This window comes from Corythoichthys intestinalis, chromosome 1 (assembly GCF_030265065.1).
Source record: "Corythoichthys intestinalis isolate RoL2023-P3 chromosome 1, ASM3026506v1, whole genome shotgun sequence".
NCBI classification, from domain to species: Eukaryota; Metazoa; Chordata; class Actinopteri; order Syngnathiformes; family Syngnathidae; genus Corythoichthys; species Corythoichthys intestinalis.
The window spans coordinates 15308313-15322500 of record NC_080395.1 but is presented as its reverse complement, the minus strand read 5'-3'; the positions used below and the strand labels follow the sequence as shown (position 1 = coordinate 15322500).

The window sequence follows — 14188 nt, the reverse complement described above, 5'->3', positions numbered from 1 at the left end:
TCTTGTGTAAGCTCTGCTGCATAAAGGATGAGTTATGAGGAGGCGTGTAAAGTACTCATATCATTAAGCGCTTTCAACATGCCAGCGGGACAGAATAAATTGCCCTGAAAGGCAACGGTGACAAATCTCTGCCTCACCCCTATGAACTGGCCCCGGTGTCACCTTTTGCTTCCATTCATTGTACGCCCCGAACCTATTTTATCTTCCCCCTCAGGCCGGCCGTGTCATTCGTTAGCCTTTCTGAAAGGTGACACCGTACTTCCCACGCACACAAACACAAACAAACAGCGATACCTTCCCCAGATTACGGATGAAATTGTCCGCGTCTCGCACGACATCGTGTATCGTCTGCTCCCCCGTGCGTGGGAATTCCCAGGAAGTAGGCTACAGACACGGTTTGTCACGCTCCGGAATAGAAACAGATTCCTGGCAGCGCATAGAGGCAGGGTAACATCTGGTCTGTGAGCGTGTGCGTACGCGTGTGCGTTCGTCCGTCTGCAAAATAGTGCCTGATGTCTATTTAATAGAACATTTTGTTACAGTACGTTAAAAGTCAAGACTTTTTTGGCAGGGGGGAGGGGCAGTTATGAACTTTGAAAATCATCTACTGTAATTTTCGGACTATAGTGGTATGAAAAAGTATCTGAACCTTTTGGAATTTCTCACATTTCTGCATAAAATCACCATCAAATGTGATCTGATCTTTGTCAAAATCACACAGATGAAAAAACAGTGTCTGCTTTAAATGAAACCACCCAAACATTTGTAGGTTTTCATGTTTTAATGAGGAGAGTATGCAAACAATGACAGAAGGGGGAAAAAAAACGTACTGTATTGGCCTGAATATAAGACGTTTTTTTTTGCATTGAAATAAGACTGAAAAAGTGGGGGTCGTCTTATATTCGCGGTCTAGACATTATACCCATTCACGACGCTAGATGGCGCCAGATATCATTGAAGCGATGTTCTGTCATGACAGATCTCAGCTACTCTCAAGTTTAACCAGTTTACATTATTTTATTGCAATGTTTTTCCTTATTCAGATTTGTTTCAAGACTACAGTTACAGTTAGACTTCACTTTGATGGGAATTTTGTTATTTTATCACAATAGATTGGTTTATTCACATTTCAAAAACCATAAGCCATTCATTCACGAATGTGATTCCACTTTAGTTTACGTATTTAAATGTTCGGATATTAAGATTTGAATGAGGCAAAATAACATGCTTTTTCTCTCAAATATATGGTTATAATCATTAGTTTCAGATGTACTGTAATTATTTTCTGTATAAAAATTAATTTGGTGTTCAAAAAGTCTTTTTTCAAACTTGAGTTATATTCAGGCCAATATGGTAAGTGAACCATCACCATTTAATATTTTGTGCCCCCCCATTGGCAGCAATAGCTAATCTTGGCCCATTCTTCTGTACAAAACGGCTGTAGTTCAGTCAGATTCCTGAGATGTCTGGCATAAATTGCTGTCTTTAGGTCATGCCACAGCATCTCAATGGGGTTCAAGTCTGGACTTTGACTTGGCCACAACAGAATGTGTATTTTGTTCTTCTGAAACCATTCTGAAGTTGATTTACTTCTGTGTTTTGGATCATTGCCTTGTTGCAGCATCCATCCTCTTTCAGACGGCCTCAGGTTTTCCTGCAAAACATCCTGATAAACTTTTGAATTCATTCTTCCATTATTGATTGCAAGTTTTCCAGGCCCTGAGGAAGCAAAACAGCCCCAAATCATGATGTTCCCTCCACCATGCTTCACGGTGGCGATGAGGTGCTGATGATGGTGAGCTGTTCAGTTTTTCCTCCACACATGACGTTGTGTTTTACTCTCAAACAATTTCACCTTGGTTTCGTCAGTCCACAAAATATTTTGCCAGAACTTTTGTGGAGTGTCCAAGTGTCTTTTTGCAAACATTAAATGAGCAACAATGGTTTTTTTTAGACAGCAGTGGCTTCCTCTGATGAACACCATTCTTGGCCATAGTTTTACATATAGTTGATGTGTGCAGATAGATATTGGACTGTGTCAGTGATTTCTGTAAGTCTTTAGCAGACACTCTAGGGTTCTTTTTTACCTGTCTGAGTATTCTGCGCTGGACTCTTGGCGTCATCTTTGGGTGGACAGTCACTCCTTGGAAGGGAAGCAACAGTGCCAAATTCTCTCCATTTGTAGACAACTTCTCAGATTGTCGATTGATGAACATCCAGACTTTTAGAGATGGTTTTGTATTCTTTCCCAGTTTTATACAAATCAACAATCCTTGATCGCAAGTACTCAGACAGCTCTTTTGAGTGAGCCATGATGCACATCAGACAATGCCTCTCATCAAGACATTTCTCCCCAGGTGTGTGTTTTATATTGGGCAGGGCAGCTTTAAACCACTCATCAGTGATTGGGCACACACCTGACTTAAATTGTGTAGTAAAAATTGGTTTCATTTGCTCTTTACACTACCGTTCAAAAGGTTGGGGTCGGTTAGACCCCAACCTGTAGTGTACATAATGAAAAATCCCATATGATACCCTGCGGTTCAAAACTTTGGGGTCGCTTAGACCCCAAACTTTTGAACGGTAGTGTAAGGCGTCTTAGGCAGAAGTGTTCACTTACTTATTTTTCCCCTTCTGTCATTGTTTGCATTCTGTCCTCACTAAGATATGAAAACCTATAAATGTTTGGATGGTTTTAGTTAAAGCAGACATTGTTTTTTCATCTGTGTGATTTTGACAAAGATCAGATCTCATTTAATCGTGATTTCATGCAGAAATGTGAGAAATTCCAAAAGGTTCAGATACTTTTTCATACCACTGTACATGTCTTAGGAAGGATTTCAGTGTCTCACAAAAAGATTAATTTAGCACAACATAACATAATATTTGCACCATTTTCTATTATTGTGTACGTATTGCAGCTCTTGCAGTGATTTGTCAGATGCATGTCGGATTCACTGAGGATTCAGAGCAAGGTTTTGGCTCTCCGTCACTTTGATCCACTTAAACTCATTCCAACCCAAAATCGGTTTTAACAAGAATATCAGATTAGTAAGTATCCTGTAATCAACGGATTATCCTGCTAAACCTTATGTGGTTCTCTGCCTAAGAAAGTGCGAAAAGCAGAGAGAGGTGATTAGGACGTAGACAGTGTAGACATAATTTCCCATCTCGTCTTTTCAGACGAAAACTGGCATTCAAACTGAAGGGAATAGTATATTTTCTCGTATTTACCGTGCGACTGTTTGTATTACTCTAACACACTTAATATGACCAATCAGGGAATAGTATCTTTTCTCATATTTACTGTTTGACTGTTTGTATTACTCTAGCGTACCCAATATAAAATAAATAGCATTTATATCATAGTTTATGGAAAACAAGCAGAATATATTTGACAGAGGGCATAAGAGATACATGACGCAGTCTGACCACTGAAGCCCAACGCGTGCGTAATGCAGCTGCCTGAGCTTGACGCTGACTACCAGTTGATAGGCAAGACATCCACAACCCCACGTCTGCAACACCAAATCCCGCAATCAGCTCTTTAGGAGAGTCCACAACAAATGGCGGGACGTCCTGTACTACCACAACACCCGATAACAAAAAAAAAAAAAAAACTCCTCTAAGTTTGATAGCTCAGCGCTTCTCAGACGTCAAGGTAGGCCGAACCTCCCACCTTAGTTGCCTCATTAACTCATTCAGTTACAGCCCTTTTCACCGGCGCAACCCCCTTCGCTCCCTGCCGTTTTACTTGATTTTGACTGATTTTGCAAGGTCCACAGAAAATTCTGTTCTATTGCTATATAAACATGGAACCCACCAAAAGAAAGATTAGACTCTCTTCTTTCAGCAGGAAAAAAAGTAAGTTTATATCTTTTTCCATTCTTAAGAAATCAGCATTTGAAAATAGCTTAGTTTGAGCAAATTTTCCAATTTCTGATGAAAAAACAGAAATTTAGCTTTTTGTTAAAGCATACATTTCAAACATAACAGACTTATACACAGCCTTTTTTTGCTTTAGTTACATCCCAAACATCTGAATAATGTTTTACTTTTACAAAATAACATAAACAACAAGACAAATAGAGCTTTTGATAGCAAAGTAACAATTTATTTACACATAAAAAACTGAGAGATGATGCTGTTGTAGCCACGACAGCCGGGTAAACTTTTCTCCCATTGCCGCATGTCTCATGAAGATGGATTTTTTTTCCCGTCTCTGCCGGATCTCCATTCGGTCGTCTTCTGCCGGCGCCCGGCCATGGGGCCGGGCATTTCGTTGCCGTTGAATCGGGTTGCGGGTCTTACCAAATGCGCTACTGCCATCCAGTGGCCAGTTTTATTGCTTTAAAATGGATTTTGAGCTTTGTGCTTTGGAGCTACATTGAATCAGAACCCAGAAATGTCTCTTGTAAAAAAAAAAAAAAAAAACGTATAAGATGTATAAATACATCTTTGGGACACTGAAACCATTAAAAATAGAACGTATTTATACGTTTTTGGGAGCAAATGAGTTAATTATTACCCAGCAAAGGTGACACACGAACTTGACCGCCCAAATCTGCAACACAAGAAGACCCAAACACACGCTTCTTCCTGCCCACGGCCCGCTCCGCGAGAACCTTCAAAAAGACTGAATGTTTAACTATTAATCCTTGTCATTTTTCTCGGGAACCTTTTGTTGACTTGTGATATGGTGACCCTCCTCCCCTTGCTGTTTCACCTTGCTGTTTGATCGCTGTCGACCTGAATAAATTGTCAACTTGTGTTTCGAAGCCTTCTTCCAGCTTTCAAAATGGAGTCGGTACAAGGGGTTAAGACTAGGGCTGTCAAACAATTAAAATTTTTAATCGAGTTAATTACAGCTTAAAAATTAATTAATTGTAATTAATCGCAATTATTCACTATTCATAGCTATCTATAAAATATGCCATATTTTTCTGTAAATTATTGTTGGAATGGAAAGATAAGACACAAGATGGATATATACATTCAACATACGGTACATAAGTACTGTATTTTTTTTATTATAACAATAAATCAACAAGATGGCATTAACATTATTAACATTCTATTAAGGTGATCCATGGATAGAAAGACTTGTAGTTCTTAAAAGATGTTAGTACAAGTTATAGAAATTTTATATTAAAACTAGGGCTGTCAAAATTATCGCGTTAACGCGCGGTAATTAATTTTTTTAATTAATCACGTTAAAATATTTGACGCAATTAACGCACATGTCCCGCTCAGAAACTATTCTGCCTTTTGGTAAGTTTTACAGCAAGGCTTTTTGTGCTGTCCAACAGCAAACTCTTGTGGTCGCTTTGCGACATGGTTTATTGTTTTCAGTCCAGTTCAATATGGCTGCACGACGTCTCGGGCTGATAATGTGGTGCTTATATGATCCTTGGACAAGATTTGTCCGTAAGTATGGTTGTTGTAAAGAATGTACATATTATGTTAGTAAGCGAAATGTTATATTTTTTGTATGAGACGCTTTTTGTTTATGTTTAGTGAACCTGTATAGCGTGCTAAGCTAACGTTGTTGCTAATGCAATGCTTGTGTACTTTTATTTTGTAGTTTTACGACGGTCTAAAGAGGAGAATGGTTTGAGCCCATTTTATTAATAAATCAGATGAAAAAGGAAGAAGTCTAATTATTAAGGCGTCGTTCACTAGCTGTCTAGCTTTGGAAAAAGTAGACGCTTCGGAGTGAGGACAGCACAGACAGATTTAAATGACAGTACAGTGAAATGCCCACTGCAGTCCTTATGTACCGTATGTGGAATGTATATATCCATCTTGTGTCTTATCTTTCCATTCCAACAATTTAATTTACAGAATATATATATAATTTACAGAAAAATATTGCATATTTTATAGACGGTTTGAATTGCGATTAATTGCGATTAATAACGATTAATTAATTTTAAGCTGTAATTAACTCGATTAAAAATTTTAATCGTTTGACAGCCCTAATTAAAACCCCTCTTAATGTTTTTGTTTTAATAAAATTTGTAAAATTTTCAATCAAAAAATAAACTAGTAGCCCACCATTGTTGATGTCAATAATTACACAATGCTCATGGGTGCTTAAGCCCATAAAATCAGTCGCACCCAAGCGTCAAATATTTTAACGCGATTAATTAAAAAAATTAATTACCGTCCGTTAACGCGATAATTTTGACAGCCCTAGTTAAGACTAAGGTGAACGCGCAGAGTTTGGCCTTTTGGCCAGGTTTTCGGGTTTCGTCGGCCCGGCAAAACAAAAACAACAATGGTTTTGTGTATATTTCAGGCTGACAGAAGCAGGAAGCGTGACGAGCCTATCGCTGTCCGACAGTCATTTAGCCGAGCTGGACGGCGACACCCTGCGCTTGTTCGGCCATGGTGCCCTCGAGGTACTGGAGAGAGGCTGGGGGGCGCAGACAGCCGCCGCCGTCACCGTCATCGCCTTCCGCTACATCCACTTTGACGCAATCGTACCCACGCTGCCGAGGATCAGGGTCAAATTCCCCAATCTGGCGGTAAGAATTACACTTGGTATAATAAGGCAACACAGAATATGCAATATTTTCGAAACAATTTTTGGGCAGCATCTCATTTTCCTGGAAGCCAACATCAGCCGCCTGCCGCAGTTGGCCGCTCTGGCTCAAGTTCGGCGGTTAGACCAGCTCACCATTCACTCGCAGGGCAATCCGGTGGTCGGGCTTGCCCTCTGGCGCCCCTTCGTCATCTACCGACTGCACCACTTCAACCTGCAGAAGATCAACGGCCAGGAGGTCAGTTCGCACGGTGGAACAATAGGTACAGCCTGACACCGGTCAGCTAGTGAGATCCAGTATAAGAGCGCTGGCACTTTAAATGTAAATTTGTTTTAGTATCTGTAGCAGCCAGAAATGGGTATTAATTTACTCTGTTACATTTGTTTGAGTAACTTTTTGAGAAAAATGTACTTGTGAAAGTAGTTTTACCATGCCTTACTTTTCACTTTGAGTAGATTTGTGAAGACGAAACCTTCCCCTTACTTTGGGCTGCACTAGAGTGGTTACTTGTTTTCTCTTTAGTTTACATTATTAGATTGAGTATCACCAATGAGACGACACAACAATAATCACATGACTCTATAATACTAGATGTAACAATACAGTCACATGACCACAAACAAGCTTGCAGTTGGAAGTCCTATGATCACGCCGGCGTCTTTAAAGTGTCTTAACACTAGAAAACCCACCAGAGGCCGACTCGGCCTTTCCCAAGACAAACACTCCTAATATTCCCTAGCAATGGCCGATTTGGCCTCTCCTCCGTGACTCATGTGACAGTTTGAGTGAGTTCAAGTCAATCTACATTTATTTAATTACATTTATTTATGAAGTTTGACACTTTTTACACATTTTTTAATTCACTTCTCCTATACTCCACACATAACGACAGAAAGAATGGCCCAAATGTGTACATTGTTTTGAAGAAGGAAAAAAAAACTTTTAGAACTGCAATTTGAGTGTAAAGCAGGAATTGTGTCTATAGTTTAGAAGGACTGAATCAGGGGCATGGAGTATGGATTGTGGTCATTGAGCCTGAAGTTAATTTATGTCTAGTGGTTGCATTTCCATATGAACGGCTGTTGTCTGTCTGACAACGACTTGCCAATTCAAAAGCACTTGGGTCATTTTTGCCACCTCTGGGTTTTCCCATTGTTTGGGACTAGTAGGAGTACCAGAACTCCTAGTGTTAAAAAATATTATAAAAGTATTGGCACCCCTGCAATTCTGTCAGATCAATTTGAAGGGTGGCTTCTCCAAACTGCCATTTTAAGATCTTTCCATAGGTGTTCTATGGGATTCAGGTCTGGACTCATTGCTGGCCACTTTAGAAGTCTCCAGTGCTTTCTATCAAACCATTTTCTAGTGCTATTTGAAGTGTGTTTTGGGTCATTGTACTGCTGGAAGACCCATATCCTCTGGGGGAGACCCAGGTTTCTTACACTGGGCCCTACATTATGCTGCAAAATTTGTTGATAGTCTTCAGACTTCATAATGCCACGCACACGGTCAAGCAGTCCAGTTCCAGAGGCAGCAAAGCAACCCCAAAACATCAGGGAACCTCCGCCATGTTTGAGTGTGGGGACCGTGTTCTTTTCTTTGAAGGCCTTGTTTTTCCTGTAAACTCTATGTTGATGCATTTTACCCAAAAGCTCTAGAGAACATTTTTCGAAACACGTTTTTGGCTTTCTCAGGCAAACTCCAGCCTGGCTTTTTTATGTCTCTGGGTCAGAAGTGGGGTCTCCCCGGGTATCCTACCATAGAGTCCTTTTTCATTCAGACGGCGACGGACAGTACGGGTTGACACTGTTGTACCCTCGGACTGCAGGACAGCTTGAACTTGTTTGGATGTTAGTCGAGGTTCTTAATCCACCATCCGCACAATTTTTCGTTGAAATCTTTCATCAATTTTTCTTTTCCGTCCACATCTAGGGAGGTTGGCCACAGTGCCATGGGCTTAAGACTTATTGATGACACTGCGCACGGTAGACACAGGAACATTCAGGTCTTTGGAGATGGACTTGTAGCCCTGAGATTGCCCATGCTTCCTCACAATTTTGCTTCTCAAGTTCTCATACAGTTCTTTGGTCTTCTTTCTTTTCTCCATGCTCAATGTGCTACACACAAGGACACAGGATAGAGGTTGAGTCAACTTTAATCCATTTTAACTAGCTGCAAGTGTGATTTAGTTATTGCCACAACTTGTTATGTGCAACTGGTAAGTAAGAGATGCTGTTAATTACACAAATTAGAGAAGCATCACACGATTTTTCAAAGGGTGTCAATACTTTTGTCCGTCCCATTTTTGGAGTTTTGTGTAAAATGATCATGGTTAAAAAAAAAATTCCGTTCTCTTTTGTGTTTTTTCATTGCAAGCAAAATAAATGAAGATATTACTACCAAAGCATTTGTAATTGCAATCATTTTCTGGGAGAATTGAGCATTATCCGATAGAATTGCAGGGGTGCCAATACTTTTGGCCAGCACTGTAAATAATAAACAAAGAGCTACCATCAACATTACTTCAAAAGTTATTACTTGGCACCGACAGACCAGGGAAACACAGTGATAAGATGGTTTTATTTCATGGTAGGAAATATGCTTTCTCCACGAGAGGGCACTTAGGCTCTTTGAACGGACAATGTTTTATTTCTGTGGATTTTTCTTGTCTAGTTTGTAGTGTATTTCTTTGGCCTCATATGGTCATTTAATAGTTTATAGTACAGTATAGTAATAACAATTAGGGTTGTTCCAATCATGTTTTTTTGCTCCCGATCCGATCCCGATCGGTTTAGTTTGAGTACCTGCCGATCCCGATATTTCCCGATCCGATTGCTTTTTTTGCTCCCGATTCAATTCCAATCATTCCTGATAATTTTTCCCGATCATATACATTTTGGCAATCAAGAAAAAAAATGAATAAAACTCGGACGAATATATACATTCAACATACAGTACATAAGTACTGTATTTGTTTATTATGACAATAAATCCTCAAGATGGCATTTACATTATTAACATTCTTTCAGTGAGAGGGATCCACGGATAGAAAGACTTGTGACTTTGTATATTGTGACTAAATATTGCCATCTAGTGTATTTGTTGAGCTTTCAGTAAATGATACTGTAGCCATGCCCAAAGGCATGATGGGAAGTGGAACCACGACTGTGCATAGTGCTACCAATTGATATATCTTCTCTGCGTTGGGAAATAACTTAAGGCGTTAAGAAAAAGATCAATTGCTACCATGCTTCCCCACATTGCTTCCCATGATATTTCATTTTTTTAATTTTATTTTTAAAAATTTATTTATTTATTTTATTTATTGTGTTTATTTTATTTATTTATTTTTTTGTTATTTATTTATTTATTTTTTAAATGGCTTCCCATGATATTTCTAATCGTAGGGAGAGGGATTGTAAGGCTTTAGCCAATTAAAAAAAGGCTTCAAAGGCTGCCAAAATTCACTACTCATTTTACGCTGCCTTTTATCTCTCTATATAAGTAAAACGGCTCCATTACAGATTGAGCGTGACAATGCGTGAGTGGGTCGTGCAGTGCATGCATTAATTGCGTTAAATATTGTAACGTGATACATTTTTTAAAAAATTAATTACTGCCGTTATCGGGATAAATTTGATAACCCTACCTTAATCCTAAACTAAAGACTCTGGATGAGCGTAACATATTATGTCTGTAACGTTAAATACAACTAGAAAACGCTTTAATTAAAAAAAACATATATATTAAAAAAAATGCATGGCCGATATTTTTTGCCGATTCCGATACTTTGAAAATGACGTGATCGGACCCGATCGATCGGGACATCTCTAGTGGACAGTTGTATTTTTTAAATTTTACTACGAAATTGATATTCATATAACATGTACAAAGCATTTTTATGATTAAGTCAAGTCAAATTTACTGTTATTACCTAGTCTCGAAAGACTTTACAGGCCCACAGGTGACCAAAAATAATGATGACATCCCCTAATCTTAACCCCCCAATTGGCAAAACTCCATTTGTATGGGGGAAAAAATCCTTTAAAGATCCCACAGATTGGTTTACACGTATGTTATTACATTTCCATATGTACAATGTCTTGTATATATTTGTTTGACATATTTAGAAACACGCTTAAAATTATTACCAATCATAAGCCAGTTATGTTTCATATTCTTGAAAGTGTCAACCAAAATAAAAAATGAAAATGTATTTTGTTTCATTATCCTGTAATGGGTCTCATTAGCTTGTGCTTGTGTACAGTATAACGCTAAGCATATAGCTTTCCTCTTGATGTGATGTCACCCTATATGTTTCTGTGTGTTGTATTAGTATATATGTGTGTGTATTGTGTTTGTGTTCACGTCCCTCGCTAGGTGACCATGAATGACGTCATCGCCGCCGAGCGCGTCTTCGGGACGCTGGGCCACGTGGCGGCCACTGAGACGCCACGCTGCCGTCTCCTTTTGTTGCTGGAGGAGTCCAGGTGGGTGATTCTCAGGAAAGCTATACATGAATGAGGGAAATTTACAAAATGCTAGCTTAAAATCACAGATTGCTATAATGACAACAGTTTGAGCTCCCTAATATTTTATGTACACCCAAAACTTCCTGGGAAATAGAAAAACCAACAGAAAGATATCCACAATTAAAAAGAAGTCACCTGAAAATGCCCCAAAATTAAAATGAAGTGACCTAAGATCAACAGGTTGTGACCTACAGAAGTTTACTGACCAGCTAGGAAAAATCCTATTCAGTTTTTTGCCAAAAAGTACGGTACCACCAAAATTTGACAAAAACTTCCCTACACATTTCCAATGGCAAATTCACATCTAATGATTTTTAACCAGTCCAAAAAATATTTGTTGTTGGTTGTTATTTTTCACCAAAAACTTCCTGGAAATGGAAATACAAACAGGAAGTTACCCAAAATTAACAGGATGTAAATGCCCAAAAATCAGCGTGAATAGACCCGAAATCAACAAGAAGTGACCGACTGTAGTTTACTGACTAACATGAGAAAATTTTAATCAATTTTTGCCAAAAAGTACAGTAGCACCAAAATTTGACAAAAACTGCCCCATTTATTTTCAATGGCAAATTCACATCTATTGATTTCAACCTGCCCAAAATTCTCCATTATTAAGAGAAATCTTTATTGGTGGCAATTCTTTTTTCACCAAAAACTTCCTAGAAATGGAAAAACAAACAGGAAGTTACCCAAAATTAACAGGATGCAGGCATCTCACTAACATGGGCATTTTTTGGGGGGCCAAAAAGGACAGTTCCACCAAAATTGAATGAAAACCTTCCCATAAATATCCAGTGGCAAATGCACATATATTGATTCAACCTGCCAAAAATTCGCCATTATTAAAGTTTTTTTTATTGGTGATAATTTTTTTTCACCCAAAACTTTCTGGAAAAGGAAAAACAAAACACAATGATACCCAAAATTAACAGGAAGTCACCTTTAAATGCTCGAAAATCAACCCACTGTGACCCAAAATCAACATGAAGTGACCTGTGGTAATTTACTGGCCAGCATGGTAAAAATGTATTCAGTTTTTGCCAAAAAGTACGGTTCCACCATAATTTGACAAAAACATAACCAATCATTTCAAATGGCAAATCCATATCGATTGATTTTAAACCTGCCGAAAAATCTCCATTATTTAAAAAAATCTCTGTTGGTGGTTATTATTTTTCACCAAAAACTTCCTCGAAACGGAAAAACAAGCAGGAGGTTACCCAGAATTAACAGGAATTCACCTGTAAATACCCCAAAATCTATGTTAAGTGACACAAAATCAATATGAAGTTACCTAATGTGGTTAACCAACCAGTATGAGAAAATTTGAATCATTTTTTTAAAAAAGTACAGCTGCACTAAAATTTGACAAAAAACATTTATTCCCAATGGCAAATTCGCATCTTATGATTTTCAACCTGACAAAAAAAAAATCCTTTATTTAAAAATAAAAAGAATAAAAAATCTCTGTTGGTGGTCATTATTTTTCAATGAAAAAATCCTGGAAATTGAAAACCAAACAGGAAATTACCCAAAATGAACAGGAAGTCACCTGTAAATGTCCCACAATCAACATAAAGTGACCCAAGATCAAAAGGAAGTGAAATACGGCAGTTTACTGACAGTCATGAATAAATTTTATTCAGTTTTTGCCAAAAAAGGACCTTTCCACAGTTTCCATTGGCAAAAAAATTTCAAATTTCAAAATGAATCCAGTCCAGCATTTTTTATATCTGATTCATATAATTTACACATATAAAATTCACAAAACAAGGCGTACAAAAATGCAGTTTTTGCTAAAAAGTATGGTTCCACCAAAATTTGACAAAAAACTCCCCATTCATTTCCAGCGGCAAATTCACGTATATAGATTTTCAAACTGCCCTAAAAAAATCTCCATAATAAAAAAAAAAAAAAAAATCCATATTTGTGGGTTCTATTTTTCACCTAAACCGGTTCCACCAAAATTTGACAAAAACATCTCCATTCATTTCCAATGGCAAAATTACATCTACTGATTTTCAACCTGGCAAAAAATTCTAGACTATTAAAAAAAAAACCATCTCGATTACTGGTGCACGATAATTATTGGTCCGATAATTATCAGTCCGATAATAGGAATTATGACGTCATCCCAATAAATCCAATAACATAATTAATAGGACCGATAATACAGTATGAACTGTGCTCGCTGGCTGGGAAATCAGTTGACCATTTGCGGGGCATTGCTGCCACCTGCCGGTCAGAATAATTTGCTGCATCTATAATTTGGCCCACAAACTAATTCACTGTACACAGTGCTGTGTCTAGCGTTAGTATTGACAATCGTGAATGCGCTCTGTTACTTATGTTTCCGCCTCGGAAATATATGTCTGTAAGTTTTTATATTTACTATAACATATGGATGTGCAATATATGTTTACTTCGGTGGTGAAGGGTCATATGTACAGAACTTCATAAGTTGTTGTGTTATAGAAGCCAGCCAATGCTTAAGGCTAGTAGCTCAAGCTAGTGTGCTATGCTATACATACATATAATAGTTGTCGTGTAATGTTAGTCCTGTCAGCATGCTTGGCAGGATTTTATACTATGCAGAGAATAAACCACATACTTTATTGAATATGGGTTCACTCACTGCCGTTTATATTGATTATTATAAGGCAAGCCATTCATCCTTTTTGTTCTACCATATTTTTGTTATGAGGAATGAGTGATAAAAAAAAAAAAAAGAGTGATAAACCTTACTATAAGATGTTTACAGTGTTAGTTATAAGTTAGTAAGTTATTGAGAGGCCTTTTGGTTATTGATAGGCTTGCTGTCCTAACCTGTCTCCCAGGTTAAGAAATTTGTTTCATGGACCAAGACCACAACAAGTCTCCTGTAGCACCAAATATTTTAATCTGATGACAAAGCAAAATACCTGTTGGGTTTATGTTTTAGTTCAGTGCTCATTGTTCAGGAAACACATCTTCAATTATATTGACAAATTGATTGCGATTGACTCAAATTATATTTGAAAAAATAAATACTGGCACTTTAAAGTCAAGACTGTTTTTGTCTTTGTTTTGTTTATAATAATGTTCATGAGATCAAAGACAAATCTA

At 37.9% G+C, this 14188-nt stretch overlaps 1 protein-coding gene and 1 long non-coding RNA gene across 4 annotated transcripts in view; one reads left to right on the top strand and one right to left on the bottom strand.

Moving 5' to 3' along the window:
- Positions 1 to 14188, top strand: part of LOC130920948 (leucine-rich repeat-containing protein 49) — a 94764-nt gene that overhangs the window by 70425 nt on the left and 10151 nt on the right. For 2 of the 3 annotated variants that reach the window (XM_057844518.1, XM_057844526.1), the window contains exons 14-16: positions 6302 to 6530; positions 6600 to 6785; positions 10929 to 11038. In XM_057844518.1, coding sequence (XP_057700501.1) covers positions 6302 to 6530; positions 6600 to 6785; positions 10929 to 11038 — 525 coding nt within the window. Of the gene's footprint in view, positions 1 to 6301; positions 6531 to 6599; positions 6786 to 10884; positions 11039 to 14188 lie in introns of all 3 variants that reach the window. The other variant, XR_009064264.1, reaches the window with a different exon arrangement.
- On the bottom strand, positions 5101 to 7068 carry LOC130920960 (uncharacterized). Its single transcript, XR_009064266.1, has 3 exons — positions 6988 to 7068; positions 6683 to 6761; positions 5101 to 6524 (listed from the first exon to the last, which is right to left on the bottom strand). It is a non-coding gene; the product is annotated as an uncharacterized LOC130920960 (long non-coding RNA).